At 40.5% G+C, this 21817-nt stretch overlaps 4 protein-coding genes across 7 annotated transcripts; 2 read left to right on the plus strand and 2 right to left on the minus strand.

The window, feature by feature from the left end:
• Positions 1-669: 669 nt before the first annotated feature.
• On the minus strand, positions 670-2350 carry gatad1 (GATA zinc finger domain containing 1). 2 transcript variants are annotated; one of them, XM_026300401.1, is made up of 5 exons: positions 1926-2350; positions 1690-1812; positions 1537-1596; positions 1170-1353; positions 670-1091 (listed from the first exon to the last, which is right to left on the minus strand). In XM_026300401.1, the coding sequence occupies exons 1-5, from the start codon at positions 2103-2105 to the stop codon at positions 901-903; spliced, it is 738 nt and encodes a 245-aa protein (XP_026156186.1). In that variant the 5' UTR covers positions 2106-2350; the 3' UTR covers positions 670-900. The 2 variants fall into 2 exon arrangements, with proteins under 2 accessions (XP_026156186.1, XP_026156185.1); XM_026300400.1 differs by having other exon boundaries at positions 1914-2350.
• A 548-nt stretch (positions 2351-2898) lies between these two features.
• Positions 2899-5493, plus strand: chrac1 (chromatin accessibility complex subunit 1). Its single transcript, XM_026300895.1, has 3 exons — positions 2899-3119; positions 3283-3409; positions 4368-5493. Exons 1-3 carry the CDS (start codon positions 2961-2963, stop codon positions 4445-4447), a joined length of 366 nt encoding a protein of 121 aa, XP_026156680.1. The 5' UTR covers positions 2899-2960; the 3' UTR covers positions 4448-5493.
• Positions 5492-8622, minus strand: LOC113126767 (uncharacterized). The gene is made up of 4 exons (XM_026300894.2): positions 8573-8622; positions 8263-8414; positions 6973-7522; positions 5492-6017 (listed from the first exon to the last, which is right to left on the minus strand). Exons 3-4 carry the CDS (start codon positions 7509-7511, stop codon positions 5879-5881), a joined length of 678 nt encoding a protein of 225 aa, XP_026156679.1. The 5' UTR covers positions 7512-7522; positions 8263-8414; positions 8573-8622; the 3' UTR covers positions 5492-5878.
• A 1193-nt stretch (positions 8623-9815) lies between these two features.
• On the plus strand, positions 9816-18813 carry pip4p2 (phosphatidylinositol-4,5-bisphosphate 4-phosphatase 2). 3 transcript variants are annotated; one of them, XM_026300964.1, is made up of 8 exons: positions 9816-10099; positions 13358-13506; positions 14123-14229; positions 14456-14579; positions 15121-15195; positions 15791-15843; positions 17534-17624; positions 18304-18813. In XM_026300964.1, exons 1-8 carry the CDS (start codon positions 9994-9996, stop codon positions 18445-18447), a joined length of 849 nt encoding a protein of 282 aa, XP_026156749.1. In that variant the 5' UTR covers positions 9816-9993; the 3' UTR covers positions 18448-18813. The 3 variants fall into 3 exon arrangements, with proteins under 3 accessions (XP_026156749.1, XP_026156750.1, XP_026156751.1); XM_026300965.1 differs by having other exon boundaries at positions 13382-13506; XM_026300966.1 differs by lacking the exon at positions 15121-15195.
• Positions 18814-21817: the final 3004 nt, after the last annotated feature.

A 21817-nucleotide genomic window follows, 5' to 3' on the forward strand; every position in this document is an offset into this window, starting at 1 on the left:
TTGAGACGTGACTTAAAATGTGAATTAAAGACTGAAGATTTCGCCCTTGGTCGTGATGGACACGACCCTATAATTAGTTAATATAATAATGTCTAATATATCAATATATCATACTCCTGACTGGTACTGGGTTGAAGACAGCTGAAAACATCTATCAGACAATGTTATTCCAATGTACATAAAAAAATGGTTTGGATTATATGAAATGCCTTTGTGCTGAAGCGGTTTGCATGATTTATTTTGATTTTTCTTTTTCATATTCTCTGTGATTTTATGCTTTGAGGTGGAAATCAGGTCTTGTACTTCCAACACCAGAGACTTATTTTGAGGTTCTGTCAAGAACACAGACATCACTGCAGAGCATCACGATACCACCCAGCAGTAAATCAGAGGAAGAAGGAACAAACACCTATAAGCACACTGAGAGCCACTGTAAACATCCACCATGTCCAAAATACTGGGCAATAAATCTGATTGTGATACTACTACATGCACTGCAGCATCTTATGTGCTTTTACTGCATTACAGCTTAGTGCAGTTCTTTACTGTTTTTGTCCTTGTAATTTAAACATTAGTTTAATGTTGCCGTGTCTACGCTATTTACAGCTTAGTGCAAAGCAAAAGTCACGGTGTTACATAATAAATGAATGAATAAAGACACAAACAGGATGGTGGAAAACTCGTTTTTGTTTATTACTGAATACAAAAGTAATATTCCAATGTTGCAGCTCTGTAACCAACTTTCTTGAAATGCAGTAGACCAGGTTTCTTATGTATCATCTTACAGCTTGTCTTCGATCTTAAGTTGGTGATTAACAACATTTTTGTTTTTTTACTATATTACATAAATGTACAAATGTCTGTTTAAAAGCAATAGATCAAGTCCATATCAGAGTCATGTTAACTGCTACCACCCACGGACTCTTTGACGGTGAGGGCTGGCGCAGATCCTATGTGGGTCCAGATGTAACCTTTCTCTGGTCGGATGGGGATGGTGGGAAACGGAGAGCTGCGTGACTTGAAATATTCCGAGGGAGCGTGACAGACAAACTCCAGGTACTCCATCTTTCTGGGTAGATCCTCCTCTGGACCTGAAACAAAAACAGACAGTTCTAACCCTGCCACAAAAACAGCCTAAAATTAGCAAAGTCTCATTTCTCAGTGCTCACCAACAATGTATGTGCTGGGGTCAAACCGGTCCTTTGGGCTGGCCTGGGTGGGGATCAACCAGGTTAGTGCTGCACTTTTTTCACAGTACTGGTCCTGCACGAAGCCTCGAATCTGAGCATAGTAAGGTTTTCCGTCCTCTTCATCTGTTACCTTGATCACGTCTCCGGTCTGGTAGTAAACACCCTGCGGGTACAAAGCGAACAACTGAGGATGAATACAGCTTGTCTCCTCTCTCACATGCACCACAGGGTGAATGTTTAGTAGAATATTGCTGTAATTACATAGACAAAAATAGAGTATATGACAACTGTTTCGATCAGAACAAGACATATTAATTTGTTTGTGTGGTAAGACTAAACATCATACCTTGTAAAATACTGATTCTGATGTGATGATAGTTGCAACGGACTCTGGTGCTTTGATTGGCTGAAAAAACGCACAACAGTCAAATGCAGTACATGCATTAACTGCAACACAATAATGAGAGAAATCTGTCAAGTAAATCCAACTGTAATTTACATTTTTCAGTTTGAATATGTGTCTTCTTCCCTTTCCCTTAGTCGACACTTTCTTCTCAGACGCAGGAGCTTTGTACTTGGTGCTTCTCAGCCTTGCAGACCTCCTGTGGATCTCCTGCTTGGACTAGCGGCACAAAGAACACATATCAGGCGGGGCCACCTTAGAAACATCCCAAAGTATGACCCCTCAACCACCCACACACAGACAGACACCCACATTCTCACCGGGTGACCAACCTGCTTGCCCCCGCCATTGCTGGGCTGTGAGTTGGAGGACATGGTGGGTCCTGCAGCTCCGCCGCCGCTGCTCTTCCCTGTGCAGTTGTTACACAGGATTTCTCCCTGGTTTCCTTTCTTCCACATGGACGAGGAGTTGGTCTTGCAGACTGCACAACATGGTTTCAAACCCAGCGGCATCGCTGACGGACAAATGAATCGTGTTCAACAACGAGACGGCTCCTGCTGTTCAACATCTAACGTTACATAACGCAGCACATCAAATGACACCGGGAAACGGATACACTTTAAACCCCTGACATTAAAATACTGACGATAACACCGACATCGTTCATTTATAACCTGACATGTTTATTTATGCGGCGTTAGCCAAGTATCCACCATTGTTAGCGCCAGTGTTTCTTCTTCTGCGCTGGCGTCTGACACCGGCTCTTCTTCGGTGGTTTGGGTCTGGGAAATCACTTGAGCAAAGCGCCTTCACTGGACTGGAGGACAAACGCAGCCCCTTTCTGGATCTCTGTTTACTGGTTTCATCTCTATTTGGCAGCTATGATAGAAACCCTGCGTCAAAATTTAGTTTAAAACCTGTTGTACTTAATATTGTGTTTTCATTTGTTGACTTCAGTCAGAATTTTAGCAGCGTTTTATTATTTCATCATAGGAGAACTCTGAACTATTTAAGAATACTTAAATAAATACTACTACTTCTACTAATGCTACTTCTACTACTACTACTACTACTAATAATAATATAATAATAATTCATAATAATAATAATTATTAATAACAATTATTATTATTATTATTTCCAATATTAAAGTTAGCTTTGGTTTAATTTTTATAAAGCAGATCTCCCAAAACTGTTACAATAATCGTATTTAAAGTTTATCATAGAAATAATATTTTGGAGCTGCTCCTCCGCTCCAGCAGGGGGCACTGATTCACTGCTCAGCACTTTCAGGTAGAAGAAGAAGAAGAAACGCGTCACCGTCCAAAACAATACTTGAAGTTCCGTCTGTCTGGCGTCGTGTCTTCATGGAGATGTCTCAAAATAATCCCGACAAAGAGGAGCAAACGTCAAGTAACAAAAAGACGATCTCCCTCCCGATTTCCAGAGTGAGGTTGATCATGAAGAGCTCCCCTGATGTGTCCAGCATCAACCAGGACGCTCTGTTCCTCACCACCAAGGCGACAGTAAGTGAACCATCGTGTCAGTGAGCTGAGCTAATTTATCTGCTGCTAACGGGGGTTAGCTCTGTTAGCAGTTTCCTTTTGAGTTCAGGGGCCCAGTTACTGTGAGCTTCTATTTTGCTGAATGGTCTTGTTTTTGTTATTATTGTTGTTGTTGTTGTTGAAGGAGCTGTTTGTCCAGCACCTGGCTCTGTCCTCATTCAACAACGGCTCCGGGAGGGAGACCAACACCCTGTCCTACAGCGACCTGGCTAACGCCGCAGAGGAGACCGAGATCTTCCACTTTCTCACAGGTGACACCGAGCTACAGTGTCAGACCTGCAGGGACTCACTCACCCTCTTGGTCTCTCTGGTCCTGTACCACTGAAACCTCAGCTGTTCATATTGTACAGTTTGATATTAGGTACATTTAGATAAAGCTCTGCTGTCACATTACACTGACAGGTGTTTCTAATATTTTGATCATTTATAAGTATAACCTATAGTTGTAAAGATTAATGGTTAGAAAACTAATCTGTGACTCTTTTGATAACCGCTGATTGTAAATTACTATTTTAAGCAACAATGGTTTCACGTTCTTCGATGCAAGGATTTGTTGGGTTTCTCTGTTTTATTGTTATTGCAAACTAAATAACTTTGGACTGATCAAACGAAAAAGACATTTAAGGACATCAGCTTGGGCTGTTACTAATTTAATAATTGGGAAAATCATGTATAAAATAATCATTAGGTTAATTGACAATGAAAACACTTGCAGAGCCTAAGAGTAGAAGAAACACACCACAGTATAATATGGTCCAAGTCAATAAAAGCACAAACTACAGCCTACTCTCTGAAAGAAGAAAAAATATAGGGCTGTATTAGTTTTAGATAAATGTACTAAGTGAATGTAAATCTCTGTTTATTGTGTTTACTGTGCCTCTTTGTCCAATATTGCACTTTACAGAGCAATGTTTTTATAGCAATATTGGATTTTTATGATTTGTTTGGTTATTTAATCTACTTTTATGTGCTTTCTTTATTGATTTTCCAGGAAATTTAATATATCATATGATATAAACAGTTTACACAGTAGTCAACATATTAAATTAGCTTTCAAAATTTCTTGCCATTGCTATGTATGACTCCTAGACAAACTTTCAGAGGCAGTGAATACGGTTTTATTGCTTGACAATTTCACTAGTTTAAAAGAGGCCAAATGCTTGTAGTAATGCATTCATTATGTTCTCATTTTCTCTTTTTAACCGACAGATATCTTGCCCAAGAAGATCTTGGCTCGAGATTATCTCGAGACTTTGGAGCAAATGCAGGAAGAGGATGCTGACTATTGAAAATATATATATTATACATCTCAACAGATGTTATCAAATATACAAAACCTGCCATGACAGCAAAGTAATTGGCAGGAGGAGAGGCCCTGAACTTTCTCAATGCTTTGAAACACATTGATAGAGTTTAGCTCATTGAAAAAGTTGGAGGATGTGGAGATAAAAGTAAAGCCATACAGGCCTCATGTGAAAAATCAAGTAAAGATTGACTATAAATGCAGAAATGCACAGTGTTAGAGGAATGTAGAAGCTGTACCTTATATCTATGACAAATAATTGATGCCAGCAGGTTATATTTGTAGCAACGGCCTAAACAAAGCAGCCTTAGATGAATAACACTGCAGTCATCCCTTAGGTATTCAGCAGAATTGATTAGTTCTACAAAGACTGCTTCTGAGTAGGCAAAAGTACTGTTGTTGCCCATAAATGACGCACTTGAATAGTAGATTTTCAATATTTTATGATTCTAGAATGATTTTGCATGTGGCCCATACAACTGGACTGTCTGAAGATTTTCTAAATGTTGCTTGTTTGCATGTACAACTGGCAGGAGGATAAAGGTGAACTGTGTTTTCCTAAAAACTTGCAGGCTTGCATGGGCTCCTCCCATCTAACAGACCAAGATATCACTGGAATCCATTCCATGCAGCTGGAGCACAGATGTCTTGGCTCCTGACTATTTATTGCCTTTAAAATAAGATTGGGTGAACATTTTTTTTCAGACATGCTGCCAAATATTAATTTTGAAAGAGAAATGTACTGATGTTACAGATTCTAAGTTATACATGATGCTATGGTTTGTTTTTAAAGATATTCTCATGTTTGAGTGGTGAGCAAAATGTCAAAAATACTTGAAAGTACAAATACCTCTGTTTTCTAGTGTAACTGCAAAGAAACTGAACATGCTGTCTTTCCAAAAAATAAAAATTCACCCTCAGCCCAACAGATGTGAAAATATAAACTATATATAACAGCTACCTACCTAATATGTCATCTTCCTCATATATTTACGAATTTGGTGATTCGATTTGATATTAAAGTGAAGACTCGTGCTCTCTGATGTTTATTGTATACCAACATTTCCTCGACACCCAAGTCTTAGAAGCAGAAAAATGCAAATGCAGTGTGAAAATTGTTAAACTCTGTTCCAAGCTCCACAAGTGTCTCATGGTTTTACTAGAGGCAGTTAACATGACTGTGAAATTTTTACAGGGAGCATGTTTGCTAACTAGCAATATAAACCTAGAGTTAACAGCTACATTTTCTGGAAAAGAACAAACCTTCCCTTATTTGTTTCTTTGGTTGCTGTGTTTTTAGGACAGAATAAGGTGCATATGAATAATCCTGAGCATGCATACTACTTTGTTGTACAACACACGAATATACAGTATAAATACAGGTCAAAAAGGAGGAAGCAGCTCCCAGACATTGTCACTATTGGATGAGTTTGTTGAGTCGAAACTGGATGTTAAGCAGAGTCTTCTCTAAGGTTGAAAACCGATCCTCCAGGTGGTTTGCAAAGTGCTCTCTGCCACTGATGGCATCTCTGGTGTTGGCCAGATGCTCCTTCATGCTGAAAGGGATGACAACCACCAGTAAAAATCTGACGCACACAGTACTTTGCATGACAACAATTCCAAAACCTCACAGCTGTCCAGTATGTCCCTTTCAGCTGTAATAGAGCAACAGCACCGAGCTGAATGTTAATATCCAGAGTTGTTATAGTGGCAGAGGCGTGTCCCAACCAGATGTGATTACAGATGAAAGTTGGAAAGTATTTGCAATGACTCAGCAGCTTGTCTGGACAGTTTTTCCACTGTGTTTGGCATTCAGTCTGAGTTACTGTGTGTTTGGGCCAAACTGATCAAGGGTCCCTGATTCCCTCAATGATAATTTAGGACTAATCTCACATCTGGCATTAAAACAGCATTTCCTGGAAAAATAGATGTTTAAGCTCTGTTTAAACAATTACATGAATAAATATAATTGTTTGTACCTGCTATTACATCATTATAGAAAAAATAAGTGTGTATATTTATATTATAACCACTTCTTCACTCAACACACCACTGTTTAAAAGGTTCTGAGTGCAAACCTAATAACATTTGATTCAAGAGTGTATCTTTTTTTCAACTGCAAAGAGACATTCACTGTTTAGGGTGTGATAATTGGGACTGGGATCTTTTATGTTTGTGATAAAGTGTTATTGTCAGATTTTTGGTAGGATATAACAAGTCCCTAGATTTAAACAACAAAATGTATTGTTTGTCCATACTCCCTAGAATGACTTTGCCTCTATGCCTACACATCTTTCCTATGTTAACAACACTGTGCAGACCAGCGCATCAAGCAAGAAGATTGTGAGGGAAATTAGAAATTGACAAGCATTTCTACATCAAATGGTAATTCAATATTGTTACCTATCCAGTCATCCTCCCAAACCCAATATTTTTTGTACAGTCCCTTAATTATTCAACTCACAGACCTGATCCACACTGTAAAAAGTCCATGGAGTTTTTTTTTCTCACCTTGACAGGAAACCCTGCTCCTTGCCTTCTTTCCTCTTCTCCTCCAGAGAAACAAACACCTTCTCCATGGTCTGCATAGTTTCTACCACACTCTGGTGGTCTGAGTGTATCCCTTGGACCTCCTCTCTGGCTTGGTGGTTGTAGGAGATACCTCCCTCCTCCACCCCACTGGAGGTGGACACAGCCTGCAGGGCAGCCCTGTTTTGCAGAACCAGCAGACGGGACTTGGCAAACTCCTCTGGGCCAGCTATGTTTTCCCAGCAGATAGGAGGGGATGGAGGTAACCAGAAACGCTGGGTGCAATTAACTGGCTTTCCCGGGGTTTCTGTTATGAAGGGGCTGTCAGCTGGAAAGCTGTGGAGCAGGTGCAGAAGAGAGGATCCAGAACCCCATTCCCAGTCCTCAAAGTCTGGTTCCCCAGACTCTTGTTCAGGGGGAAGGGGTCCTGCTGGTCCTGCACCCTCTGCCAAGAAGCAGATCCCCAGCAAGAGGCAGCAGGACAGGCAGAGCCTGGCCCTGCTCACTGCCCCCTGGAGCATCTCCACACTGGCTGAAACGTGAAACATCAGGCTTTATTAGAAGTGCAGGAAAGTTGAGCAGGAACCCACATGTGCACAGCTGTAAAGTCCATTTGGTAGCACATTACAGTTCATTTTGTGGTCATCCTGTAACAACACTGTTCTTTTATTCACACAATAGGTCTCCTCACGTCTTTCACCACAGAAAACAGAGCCTGTTTCAGTTTCATCCTGGGAATCAAAAATACGATTTTTTCCTTGAACGAGCCACGATGACAAAATGATCAAAGTATGTGCAGAGTCTCATGCAGAGTCTCGACTGTACTGCGCACGTCAAAGAGACATGGAGGTTCTGGTGAACCAAGAAATGCCAAGTGATCACTTCTACATTAAAAACAACAGGGCAGAATATTCTCAATACAGGCGTTTTACCTTCAGAATAAAAGCACCATATAAATAATGCTGCGTTTAATAACAAGAACACAAATTGTAATTCCCACTTCATTCAGCCTACAGTACCACATATATCTACACAAAGCAGCTTGTTTGGTACAGTTATTTATACATCTCTAAAAAAAAACAAACACATTTTTACATGAAGCGTTTCTTTCTTTGGCAGCTTCGCGATAGTTTAACAGCACAGTAAGTTTGGAAAATATTAAATCTCCAACATCTAAATACAGCAACAACTAAACCCAATTAAAAAAAACATGATTTTTCTCATAATCCTACAGCACGTAAACTTTCGTCTAGTGTTCCTATACGGTTTTACCTTACAAAGAAACCCCAGCGACGAAGCTCTGCGTGAGCGCTGAGACGCTCGTCCGGCTCCTGAAGTGGTCGGAAAAAATGAGTCGTTGGCTTCAGCCTGTTACATGCGATCTGAATCACTATTCACTGGCCCGGGAACGATTTTCCCTCAGCCTGTGGAGGAAATAAAGAAAACTTACTCACTTAGAGAATTTAAAATACACTTGTAGTCCGGGTTGGCATGTCTCTTCAAACAGAAAGAGGCAAAGTCTGCAGGTAATTTTGTAATATAGCCCTAATAAAAAAAAAAGAGTATAAGTTTCTATGCTCACACCACTCAAGCCCAGACTCTGTACTGGGTGGTTGTGGAGGAGCAGGAGGTGTGATATGCCCAGGAATTTATGAGCCATTTTGCACAATGTCCCAAACAGGACCAGCCATATTGAATTTGCCCTAATCTCAACACAAAATGTTGTAAACATCATGAAATCACATCTTGGCCATAGCCCAAATTCAGAAATGCCCTCAAACATCACGATACATTGGTGTTTTAAGAACAAACCCATAAATGTACCCAAACTTTTTCTACCCAAAACCAGAGAGCTTGTGATTAATTCACTCCATCTGTGTATATTTACTGTCTTTGAATGGCCCAGGAATGCACATGTGTAGCCTGAGGTCTGCACCCTGACATAAGCAATAAGGAATGGGGGACTTGTTTTGGCACAAACAACCAAGGGTGTTGTAATTTTAGGGGTGGAATGGACAAGAGGCACATAACACCATCTTTCAAACGTGCACAGCTAATGGCTGGATGGACTGTAATTGCACATGAACACTCCTAAGGAGGAGAGAAACCTGCTGTTTCAGGTCAGATCAAATAAAGTCCTCTCCACAAAAACCCTTTGGCTTTGGGCTCCACAGCTGGTAGTGCTAACCAATTATTGTTCTGGTTATGAGTTTTAAACCATCTGGGGGGAGAGTGACAACAATAATACTTTTCATGAAAAAAAAAAACACCCACAACACACATCAAAACCCATTAATGTGCACCCATACATAATTATACATAAATGAATAATATTCTACTGTAATAACTTTCAGCTTTCTGAACTCTTATGACAATCAAACACTCACAGTTGTCCAGTGAAGTCAGTTTTATTTATCAAAAGGGAGGAGGGTGTTAAATAAGCTTCACTACAGAGGATCTTTAGACGTGATGAGGCATAAAATCACATTAACAGTCGTTAGGCCTATCTCCAGCAGACCTACAGCGACATCTAATGGCAAAGACTGGGAACTGCTGCTGCTGCTCATTAAAAACACTGACACCTGATATTGTTTGTTTGAAATTCATCATTTTTTAAAAATATTTTTAAATATAGTGACCACTCATAATATGGGCTCATATCCAAATATGCCTGTGCAGCCTATGCAAACTGTTTATTCTCTCATTTAAACCTGCTTTTCAAATGAAATTCCTTCACAGTCTCCTGTGTGTGCAGTGTTAAGCTCCATATACACACACACACAAGGAGCACTGCCCATGCCCAAGGCCCAGTCGGTGAGGGGCGGGCAGCACCGGAGCTCCTCCTCCTGCAGGCTGCCGTCACCGGGGCTGCTGGAGTGGAGCTACTCGGCACCGACTAACCAACCGCTGGCTGGTCCTCCGTGCTGAGGGAAGACCCGGTGCAGCCAGGAGCACCTCCCCTCCGACTCTGCCCGTCATTTCTGTCGGTTTACGGTCAACGACATGGCCTCTGACGGCGTGGACGAGCGATCTCCGCTGCTGTCGGGCCCCAACTCTGAGAATGTGACCCCCACTGCTCCCCCGTACCTGCAGGATTCAAGCCCCCGAGGTAAACACACGACACCGTAGAGCCCCGCTGCCTGCATGCTGAATCATTTTGGGGCGTATCGGGTTTGTTCAAGTGCGTAAATAAAACTGCAGCAAGAACAAAACAATACGAGACAAGGGCGATCGGTCGGTGGTGGAGGGAAAGGTGGAGCTGCCACTGTGAGAACTGGAGCAGTGGGTTAGAGAAGAGGGGCCTTCAGTAACACCAGGCTCTGTTTTTGCTGCAGAAATGCTTACATCACGACTCACTGGGGCCTTAACGTTTTGGATCTTCACTAAAAATTGAAAGGAGTCGTGATGTGGCACTGCAGAGCCTGGGTGGATGTAGGCTGTAATGTTGTTGATTGATTGGGGGGGGGATGACCCATTGCAGATGAAGGCAGGCCAGCAGCCTTTTGTCCCGGCTGCAAATCAACAAAACACCCAGATGTGCCATCTATGGATGAGGCCAAATCAATAACACGAGGTGATTTAAATGCCCCAATTTGTGATGTTTACTCATCTGCATGAATATGACATGAAAATGACTGCACATAACAATTTGTTTAGGTCTGGATCATAGAAAGGCAGTTGAAGGCTGATACAGTCTCCACATATGCCCAGTAAACAATCCAGTGCAGGTTACAGTACCATAATGTATGCAGGCTGAATGACCCAGGCAATTACAGCTCATAAATCCTCTAACCACCCAGTCTAGCAGCTTGACTGGCCTTTGCATGAATTTTGTTATCATAGTCTGAATTTATGTAGCTCAAAAGCATTTTTGAAGCTGGATATATATACATGACCACACATGCTGTTCCTTTACCTCTTTGTTGGCAGGAGATTTTGCTGGAGGCTTTTAGATTTTACCCTCAGAAAAATCCCCTCATGGTGTTTCCACAAAAAAAAAAAAACAACCATCCAGACCTGATTCTCATGTCAGAGGACTAGATTGTGTTCTCTGTTTCATTCAGAAAGAAAGTATTTTTTAGTGCTGTCTGCTACGGACAAAGTTTTCTTTATTGTACCTTTTTGTCATGGGCTTATACAAAAACATTTCTGGTTGTTTTGCTGCAAATGAATCATTGATGGTGTAATACTCCTCTTTCAGCACAAAGTGCAAACTAATGTTAAAAATCAAGTAGTCTAAGCACACAAAAAAATTCATATTTCCCCATTGGATTAATCATAAAGACTTTAAGTCTGGACTGTAATAGCCTATGAACTGACTGCCTGTTTGGATGTTTGCAACAGCCTAAAGAATGTCGGCATATTTCATGGCCTAGTTTCTCCTCCCTGCCTCCCTCTCTGCAATCCTGATCACAGCTAATTCCAGTTTCTTCGTGTCGTTGGTCGACAATCCTCTGTCAGCCAATTTATAAAATGGATTCATTTGAGCCATAGACGCTGAAGTTGAGATGTTTTCATAAACCCTAATGAGCGTGACAGTGCTTTGACTTATAATCAGCTACAATTAGAAAAGTGATTATTAGATGTGTGGAGAATTATAGAAAAGCTGCCATTTGTGAAAGTCTCCGCAGTCTCTGTTTTGTTTGCCTGGATATTTTCAGTATGTGACACAAACGAGCCACGATTCTTTTACTCTGATGAAGACATTTGTGCACATCCCCGGGGCCGTTGGTGCCTCATGTAGCCGTTCTTCACCACAGACCCCAAGTCCCACAATCATCCGGTCAGTGACGGCACCGGTGATGGCGGCTGCGCGTTGTGGCGCCGCTGCTGGTTCCTTGTAGACCATCCTCTCATCTTTACCTCAGGCTCCCAGGACAGCTACTGAAAACCTAGCTCCAGCATTCATTTGCAGACACGTCAGGACAACACAGGCGAGAGAGAAGCAAGTAGAAACAGGATTCTCCAGAGATAATGGAGAGAGAAGTGCAGACTGTTTGAATGCAAGATGCTGATCAGGATTTTATTTTATACTGTTAAATCAGAATTCATGGTTCAGGAGGAGTGTATGGTCTAGGTCTGAATATTAAACAGCTTCGTAGAGGATGTTTTTTTTGTGTGTGTTTTCTGCGTAATAGATTTGCCCAAATGTCCCAAGTGTCCCATCTGTCTCTGTGGTGTCAACAGGCCAAGTGTGAATCTCAGAGCCAAACTCATTTACCTGTAGACTTATGCATTATCTCACACAGAGCAAGACAAGAAGGAAACTGGTCATTAGTCAACAGAGATTAGAGGCCTTCTTTGATTTTGGTCATTCGTCTTAACAAAGTATCAAGTATTGAGACTGTATCATAGTATTTTTCTACATTTGATTCCTTCTTGTGAGAGCAAATCTCTTTCTTAGATAATTTGGTTCATACAGTCAGTATCACCTACACATTATATACAGTTTTGTTTCTAAATTAAATGGATCTGTGGTAGCAGCTTTGTATAGTTATTGCTATATTGTTTCTGCTTCTGAAATAATTGTCAATTGTTTTGTGAGGTGAGAGAAAACAGGTTGCTGTAGTTAGTTAACAGCAGTTCAATTCTGACCTAAAGTGAAAACACGACATGTGATCATGCAGATTCCTCTTGTTTATGGACCACAAAACACTAACCAGTGTCTCGGCTATTCAAGCTGTATATTAGCCCATTCAACAGCACCTGTAACTGTTGTACCAGCTTCATGATGTCTTTTCATACATTGATACAGATTCAAACTGCCACAGCCTCACAATAAGAAGGCTGGCTCATAGTCTCTATGTGAATTTTGCATGTAGTTTGTCAGGAAGTGGGTTTTCCATCATTTTGCTAACTAAGAGGGCCCTTTGTTTCTTTCTTAAACATACAGAGTGGTGCTTGGCCCCTGACACACAGAGAAATCACATGTTGAGCAGTCAGAGCTGTGCAGTCATGGGTTGTGTACAGTATAAGCAGAAAAACAATGGCTGAAGAAAGTGTGACACTGTTGTGGAGCACATGTTTTGTGTTTCCAGGTTGGATTTTTACCTTATACTTGGTTGTAATAGTTATTAAGGAAGTAACAGCATAACAGTTTGGGCTTTGAGACTGAGAAAATTACTTGCAGGTCATGTTAACCACCAGCTCTTACTGGTTGTTTGCACCTCCAGGCATTTTATGCACCTGTCGATGAAGCTAATCTCGAGGCCCTGCACCAAATAATGTCTGCGTACAAAACACAGAATTCAGTTGCCTCCTATCAGAGCTCTTTCTTTCCACAGGATTCAGATAGACTGTTCTGATATTGATGCATGCGATTAACAGCTGGCCATGTGTTGTGTGCTTTGCCCTCTTCTTCTCAAAGCCGAACTACCTCCTCCTTACACAGCCATCGCCAGCCCCGACGCCGGCGGTGTTCCTGTCATCAACTGCCGCGTATGCCAGTCGCTCATCAACCTGGATGGAAAGCTGCATCAACATGTGGTCAAATGCACAGTCTGCAATGAAGCCACAGTAAGTGGAGGCCGCTGACAGCTGTACAAATGACGGTTGTTGCAGACTTCCCTGAATTGTAATCGTCTGTCAAAATGATACTTAGTTTTCTGTTTTATTTGAACTGCTTGTCATTCCTCTCCTTTTTTTTTACACTCAGTTTACCATTCATCTGTCTGGCAGTCTAAAAACACATGCTATTTGTTGTGTCACTGCCACATTCAGCTGCTTTGTGTTTAGTTCTGTATTATGGTGCAAAGTCATTTTATATGATAAAAAATTATTTCTCATAGATCACAAGAAAAACCTTTTACTTTTGAAATTTAGCACTTCCTTGACTGTTTCGTTTTTGTAATGTCCACCTTCAGAGTCCAGCCAGATGTTGATGTAGACATCTGTCACATCTCTTAGTTGGTATACAGTGAATCAAATGACTTGAATGCGTCGTCTGTGTCTCAGCCTCCGTAATTGTTATCTGACTTCAAAACATGTGGGGGGGGGGATATTACTGATATCTGTGGTGCTATTGCATCTACACAGCCATGAGATAATTCTTTACACTGAGCCAAAATAGTTTTTTGTTCCGTATCAAATTGGTAGTTTGCAGTGAGTTCATTTCAATATGTTTATCTTCCAGCCTATCAAGAACCCCCCAACAGGGAAGAAGTATGTGAGGTGTCCCTGCAACTGCCTGCTCATCTGTAAAGACACGTCCAGGAGGATAGGATGCCCTCGACCAAACTGGTAGGTAACAGGCATCCAGGCTCAGGTTGTTCTCTCTTACTTTTCATTTCTTCTCTGCTTCCTTTTTTTCCAAAGCCAAATTTAGGGTTCTGACAAAATGTTGCCAGAAAGGTCAGCCTGTTGTGAGGCAAATCCACTAACAAGCTGTCTGTAGTTTTAAGACATCAAACATGTATATGGAGACATTGTAAAGCCAAGACAATCTTTCCTGTGGTTCACCCGACAGCAGACGCATTATCAACTTAAGCCCAGTGATGGTGATCCCAGAGGAGCAACCCGCCCAGCCGGCACTGCCCATCCAGCCTGAGGGGATGCGGGTGGTCTGTGGTCACTGTGGCAACACCTTCCTAGTATGTAAAACTACCAAGATAACTAAACCTGTTTAGTGATGGAAAATCATTGCTGTAAATGGAGGGTTTGTTTAGTGTAGCTGTACAGGTGATGTACAGGTGACTTAGCTTGTTTTACTACATAAACACAGAGCAGGTAGCAGAGGAAACTTATTCAAGTCAGTCCCAAGCACAAATAAAAGCTAAAGGGATGTTTCTGTCCTCTTTAATAATATTTTGTGTTTTGAATTGAAGAACTCATGTCCAACATCATGTTGGAGACTGACAGAAAATGATGTGTGCAGCTGGCTGCATGTTTCCTGTCATTGCCTGGCTCATCAAATGGTCTAACTCCCTGTTCATTGCAGTGTGGCCACATTCAGAACGTTTAGCCCCATAATCTGCAGCTATATGGGCCTTTTGAAGATTGGTCCTTTCGTAAATGAAGTTTCACATAGTACTAAAAAGGAGGAGAATGAATCAGCATGACATTACCTTGCATGTCAGAATCAGTGCTGCTGTTCTCTTAATGTGTGCACATTGTCGCTTGCGGCGTGTGTAGGGCAGTGAGGACGCCAGGTCATCCCAGCCAATGTCTGGCCTCCCCAGCGATGGCTCTCCCCCAGCACAACAACAGGTTGAGACAGCTGGTTATACTGGTGGACATATTAACAACAGCCTAACCCTCTTCCAGTTCAGTGCTTATTTATACTGGTGATAATCTGACTTTGCACACATCTGGCTTTGAAGCGAGCTTCAGCTAAAAAATTAGTATTTCTACATGTAAAAATTATTTAATTTAGATTTGCCCTGAATGTGCGTCAGCTTCTATTGAATTTTCATTCCTCCTTTGAAGCCAGATCTCAAAAGTCCAATATTGAACTTTCATCACTAGAATCTTTTGATCATGCTGATCTGCGATGGGATAAAACATTTCTATATCACAGTTTTTTTTAACATCAGAACCCCCTAAACTAACATGTTCTAAGTGTAATTATAGGTCTTAATTTAGCCACATTGCTTCTAAAGATTTTCTCTAATACAGAATCATAGAAATAGAAATTGCAAACCATCTTAACTGATCATGCAAAATCATTCCCTGTAGGTTTCCTGTCGATTGTCCTCAAAGTAAAGTAGATTTGTTGTCCGTACATTTCTGTGTTGCCTGTGTATGTGTGCACGTTCTTTAATATTGCAATTTAACAAAGCTTCTTTTTGCTGTTTCCTCACAGTGGATGGAGCTTCGGTTTAACACACTAGCCAAGTGTCCCCACTGCAAAAAAATGTGAGTCCCTCAAACCTTTATTTAACACACAGCTCATGCAAGTGTGCAGCTTCAACATCTTCAGCTTGTACAGACACAAATAGGAGCCAATGGCTGCTGTGAGGAAAGTAAAAATCACCTATAGGTTTCTGAAATGTCTGAGATGTAAAGTGTAGTTGGTGTGTGCTAATTGGGCTGAAACTTTCAAAACCACCGGTATAGTGCTTCAAGACCTAATGTGTTGTGACATACTGTGCCAACATTACAATAAAACAGTAACTTGCACTTTCTACTTCTGCATTGCCACCAATCTTTAGCCATCTAGGGTTGTGGTTTCACTATGATACAACTTCTCAGTCATAAAGCCTGTAACTTCTGCTCTGCTGTTCTTACTTGTTGCTGTGCTTGCTTTAGGGAGAAATTTACTGTAGTCAGATGTTGAACTTTAGAAGTCTGGACTTTCTGGTTCTTGGAAGACGAGGGCATGGGAGGTAGTGGAGGCTAATCTAGTCCTGTGACAGGAATTAAAGCTTGGCCTTAATACATGTAACTTTCCTGGGGTCAGGTGGTGGGGGGAGGAGGTCACAGGGTTGAGGAGTGGTGGGAGGGCGTTGTAAAGTGTGTTGTCTACCCAGTGAGGCAGTGATACCAAGATGGTGAATATAATGTATATTAGCTGCTTTTTACATCTCTACCCATGTATTTTTCTCTGTATGTCCTGCATCTACCTGCCTTTATCTCCAGTTAAAGTAGCTATTAGTGTCAGTTTCCAGGACATGTAAACTTATAATATATAGTAATATATCATCTAATCTACAAATAAACAGTACTGTTGTGTTAATAAACCACATAACATAAATTCATGTATATTCCAACCAGGAGAAATGTAGAAGATTCTTAAAAAAAAAAACAAACAAAAAAAACAAGACATTATATGACAAACAGCCAAACCTTAAATGGGCTTTGTTCTTATTTTTGCATAAAAACCATAACAAAGATCATTAAAACTATTTCTAAGTTAATTATAGAGAAGTGTGTTCTGCACACTAAGATCTTTGATTCTCCCTTTGCATCTTTCTGTGTAAAAACTTTGATATCCTGCATCTGGCACCACCCAGACTGATATTAAGCATTGATTATTGATTAATCATATTTGCCTGATTAATTCCAATTTTATTAATGATGTTTATTTGTTTTGAATACCAGGGGAAGTCCAGTTAACCCCCAGCTAAAGCAAATAGGGGTGTTGAATGCAGGAGAACAGTGTTTAATGAAGAAGGTAGGAAATCAGGTGATCAGGCTCCCTAAGCCATCTGAATACCCAGTGGTTACTGAAAAATGCTTGAGTCTCATCACATGAGAGGCATGTGAGAGCAGAGAGGAGGAGTAACAGTAAAGCAAAAAAAAAACAAAGCTTAGGGGCAGTTGAGTTATACATGTGTTTTTATGGAGCTGAAGTTGTTGTTCAGGGTGGGACAAAGAAAGTTTCCAGATACATTATAAATGCAAAACGTTTTAACGTCACAGTGCACAAAATTTGTTTTATCATCCGAATCATATTCACATTAGACTACACACAACAGAGTTTCTCTCCGGACCAGGCTATGTCACAAACACATCATTTCAAGTGCATTTTGGATATTTTGTCTCTTTCCGTTCTGCAACCCTCCAACAGTATCTCTTGACGTTTTTCCATTTCTTTCTTTTTCAGTTCCTCTGTTGGTAGTGCGCTCCCCAGGAGGCGCTGTTGTGCTTACATAACCATAGGGATGATCTGCATTTTCATTGGAGTGGGTTTAACAGTAAGTATGGCCTTTCTTTTGTTTGTGGTACATGCAAATAAGCAAGTAGCACTTTTCAAAACAAATGTTACCAATAAAAGCATGAAGCATGAAATATGAAACAGGCAACGTCAAACAAAAGCGCAACAAAAAACACATGACAGAAGAGCATTGGCTACACGCTAAGACCAGCACTGTGACAGCGGTAACATGCTGATGTTTAGATAATATTTATATTTATTTAAGTTCGGCCAAACGGGCACGTATTGTCCAGTTTAGTATTACAAACAGATTGTTATAATCACAAAGACATTTCACAATGAGGTATAATCATATTAGAATCCCAGTCACTTCATAATGACCCCATGGGATTATACTCATAATATGAATCACTAATGCTGAGCCTGTTGCAGTGTTTCCTCATTTTTTTCTACGACTCTTATGGTTCAGTGAATCACTGACTGGGTGATTCTACTTTATCTCTTCCATCAATGAGAGTGTTTTTCACAGAACTGTTTAAATTTAGTATCAGTTTCTTTGCTTTGTAGGAAGCAGCACATTAATGAATTGCAGAGTGTAGGAGACGGAGGTTTTAATTTAGTTGATTTCTCTCTGCATGATAAAAGGTGCATAAATATAACTTAATATTCTTCATGTTAACTTTTCACCCACGCTTCCTTTCTCTTTTCTGTGTTAACAGGTTGGTACTCGGGACTTTGCCAGCCGTTACAATGCCACCTACGTGTCCTGGGCATTCGCCTACCTGGCGGGCCTCATCTGTCTGATACGAGCCTGCTACTGGGGCGCTATCAAAGTCAGCTACCCGGAGAACAGCTTCGCCTAGCGTGGGCACACAACCTCTGCATGGCTGGATGAACAAACCCCACTTTTAGTTTTTTCATCTTGTTCAGCTCTCAAACTGGTCAGTGTTCAGTAGAGTGGAACAGTGCCTGGGCAGGAGTGTGGTGAAGAGGTGTTGTGTATGTTTGGAGAGGTTTAAGTTAAAGGTGCATCTTGTTGTGTTTGTATCTGGAGTGTTTTTCATTTGCTGAACAAACCGATTGTGTGTCGTTGAATCCGCCTACTGGTCCACAGAGACTCAAATCCTGCCCAGGTTTTGCAGAAATTCTCTAAATTACAGAATAAGGAAATTTTAAAAAAGTGTGATTTGTCTTGATAAATGCCAAAATTTACTGATTTAAAAAAAAAAGATTGTTTAGCAAAATGGTTGGATTTGATCTTTCTGAACTTTTTTTTTTCAGCCTGACTGATATGATGGTATCCACTTGATTTGTTTTGTTAATAACCAGACCAAAATGAGACAACTTCCTTATACCACTTTGCCCATTGCACTATGATTATATGCAATTGTGTGTTCATTTTGCTGCTAGTTAAACTCCAGCTACAGGAAGCTGCATATCCACATATCCACACTGTATTGTAAACACTTACCTTGCCTGTGTACACTGACATAGTATTGCTATATGATTTTAAATCTCAAAATGATTACCTTTTAAAAGAACGTCTTTAAATGCCCATGCGTGCCAACTTTGCTGCCCAGTATTAGTCAAGAAGACCATCGACTCAACAGAAGCTTGATCTTGTCAATTTTTTTTTTTTTGTGCTTTTAACTCACTACAGCAAACCTTTTTATTTTTGGCTATTTTACACATTATTCTATCTTCTGGTGTTCTTCACTGCATTTTTCATGCATTCTGATGGAAAATAATCCCAAAACGCTGTGACTCATGTTTGCATGAGTCTTTACGTTGAGCCGCTAAGGTGGTGTTTTTTTTCTGTTTCAGAGAGGTAGCTGAAGTGTATGATAGTCCTGTCTTTGGTCCTTCTGCCTGTGAGCTAGAATGTAAACCCTCCTCCTCCTCTTCCTCCTCCTCCCTGCTTATACTGCTGCTCTCTGACCTCCAGTGAACTCTGTGCTTGGTAGCATTGCTGTACGCTAACTCAGCATCCTGTCTCTTGACCTTGACCAGTGGGCACAGTCCAAACTTCTAATCTTTTGAATGTGATCATGATGACGGTGACGATAATAAAGCAGAAAATAATATTAAAAAATACACTTTGTACATAGTTCAAATTCAGTACTTGGAAAACTGTAGTGTGACATGGAAGGAAAAGATGGCTCGTGGGTCTTTTTAAAAATGATAATTTATCAATAAAATACAAAAAATGCCTGTAGTGGTCTGTTTCTTTGTTGGCTGGATGTCCCACACCTAAGGACTGCAAACATAGTTTATTATTTTGAGATGGTCACTGCATTCAGGACAGAACAGTAAAGCCAACACATTAAATATGGAGCAAATAGCTGTCCATGATATTCTCATGTACACATGTTAGATAAAGGGGGGGGGGCAGCTGTTACTCCTGCGATGCACTGAAAAGGGCCAGGGTCATGTGTTGCCACTGGCTTTTAGCTGATCCTGTTAAATCACTCACATAGATCTTCCTCTCCTGAGTGTCCTTGGTGTGTCCAGAGTCTGTGCAGCGTAACATGACAGAGGTGAAGGACAGCCTGCTTCCTTATTATTTCTGAGGAGACAGACCTCTGTGCTTGTATGAGCTATTGACAGGTTAGCGTGTGGTTTTTTTCTATGAGCCAACGTTCCTCAAACTGCCTGTCTTTGTACTTGAGGGGGAGTAACTAAAGTGAGATTCGAACCCTGAACCTTCTTGCAGTGAGGCAACGTAAAGATAAATCTACCTATTAATAAATCCACACATGTACTGTGTGTTACATTGTGAATTAAATGCTCTGTAAACTCCCACTTCAGTGTGGTCTAATTACTTTAGCAATAATTGATGCAGAATGAATTTTTAATTAAGTTACTGTTTTCACATTAATTCTGACCCAAATTCATTGCTTTTGCTTTGACATAAAATAAAACTGTAGAAACAAATTAAGATGAATGAAAGATTAGAGTGGATTCAGTCCACATAATCTTAATCCATTGTTTATTGTAGTATTTTACTCGATGGTCTTTTTGCTTTGCAGGAGAAGCATCTGTGGTGTCAAGGCTGAACGGTTTCATGTTCTTTCTCGATTAGTTTTATCAACCTGAACCTCAGCCTGTCATTACATTACACTCCTTCTTTCTTTGTATACGGAGTCTTGCATGAATGTTGATATTTTTGCCAAAATTAGAATAGATTTGGCTATTTCACAGGACACATTTCTGTTTTTTTATGTAAGTGGTGCTCAGTAGAAAAAAAGTAATGTTATGTAATGTCTATTAAAAAAATACCAGTTTCACACCTTTTTTTTTTTTTTTAGTGTGGGATTGTTCCCTTATTTTGAACCACATTAAACCACATTCCCACAATCCTCAGGAAGCAAATTGAAGTTTTTGATTCATTTGTGAATTAAGTTAGATTCTAAGCTTTTAGGTCATTTGTATAAATGTATAAATAAGTTTGCCATGAAATATTTATTTGACATCACAGTGGTCATTTTGTGCGGTGGCAAATTCAGAATAATTCCTTGGTCTTTTCTCTCAGCTGCAGTTTTGCTTTCTTTTCACTAGGTGGTGGCATCTGCAGTCATTTTTATACTAACACATCACTGTTATCTCTGAAAGAAAATTGTCACCTTCAATCTGAAAGTGGACTGATAAGATTTGGATGATTGTTTTGCGGAAATTAGCCAAAAATCTGAGATAAAAATGTGAATGTGATTTACTGATATGGAGAAATCTACACACAGCATACACAACAATATATTATTTTTATTTATGACCAACAGATATATTCCTCAATTTGACACTTAGATACAGAAACAACAGAATAATGGTTTAACGAGCTCCCCAGAGCTGCTACAGTTGATGCAGTTATACCCCTGTCTCTCTCTCGGTCTCTCTCTCTCTCTCACACACACACACACACACACACACACACACACACACACACACACACACACAACCACACTTGTGTAATCTACCCTGGGCTGCAGATGATGTCACATCAAGCACAGAAATGATGTTAAATGATCAGACTGGACTCCGTCTGATGAGGTCATTGCTTTTAGGATGTCAGTGTTGTCTAATGAGCGAGAACAAACACACACAGGCTATTCTCAGCTACCACCTAACAATGAAGGAACAGAGAGGTCATAAAATCAATACCAATTACCATGACTTAATGAATTGTGTTGAACTGGTGCGTGTGTGTGTGTTTGAATGTGCTGCTGTGGACTTCCTCAT

The sequence above is a fragment of the Mastacembelus armatus genome, chromosome 11 (assembly GCF_900324485.2).
Source record: "Mastacembelus armatus chromosome 11, fMasArm1.2, whole genome shotgun sequence".
NCBI lineage: Eukaryota > Metazoa > Chordata > Actinopteri > Synbranchiformes > Mastacembelidae > Mastacembelus > Mastacembelus armatus.

Coding starts and splice junctions, on each gene's coding strand:
- gatad1 (XM_026300400.1), bottom strand. CDS start 2,105: ATGCCGCTGGGTTTGAAACCATGTTGTGCAGTCTGCAAGACCAACTCC. Junction 1,813..1,913: donor GCAAGCAGGTTGGTCACCCG/GTGAGAATGTGG, acceptor TTGTGCCGCTAG/TCCAAGCAGGAGATCCACAG. Junction 1,597..1,689: donor ACATATTCAAACTGAAAAAT/GTAAATTACAGT, acceptor GCGTTTTTTCAG/CCAATCAAAGCACCAGAGTC.
- chrac1 (XM_026300895.1), top strand. CDS start 2,961: ATGGAGATGTCTCAAAATAATCCCGACAAAGAGGAGCAAACGTCAAGT. Junction 3,120..3,282: donor TCCTCACCACCAAGGCGACA/GTAAGTGAACCA, acceptor TTGTTGTTGAAG/GAGCTGTTTGTCCAGCACCT. Junction 3,410..4,367: donor GATCTTCCACTTTCTCACAG/GTGACACCGAGC, acceptor TTTAACCGACAG/ATATCTTGCCCAAGAAGATC.
- LOC113126767 (XM_026300894.2), bottom strand. CDS start 7,511: ATGCTCCAGGGGGCAGTGAGCAGGGCCAGGCTCTGCCTGTCCTGCTGC. Junction 6,018..6,972: donor GAGCAGGGTTTCCTGTCAAG/GTGAGAAAAAAA, acceptor CATCCCTTTCAG/CATGAAGGAGCATCTGGCCA.
- pip4p2 (XM_026300964.1), top strand. CDS start 9,994: ATGGCCTCTGACGGCGTGGACGAGCGATCTCCGCTGCTGTCGGGCCCC. Junction 14,580..15,120: donor ACTGTGGCAACACCTTCCTA/GTATGTAAAACT, acceptor CGGCGTGTGTAG/GGCAGTGAGGACGCCAGGTC. Junction 15,196..15,790: donor CTCCCCCAGCACAACAACAG/GTTGAGACAGCT, acceptor GTTTCCTCACAG/TGGATGGAGCTTCGGTTTAA.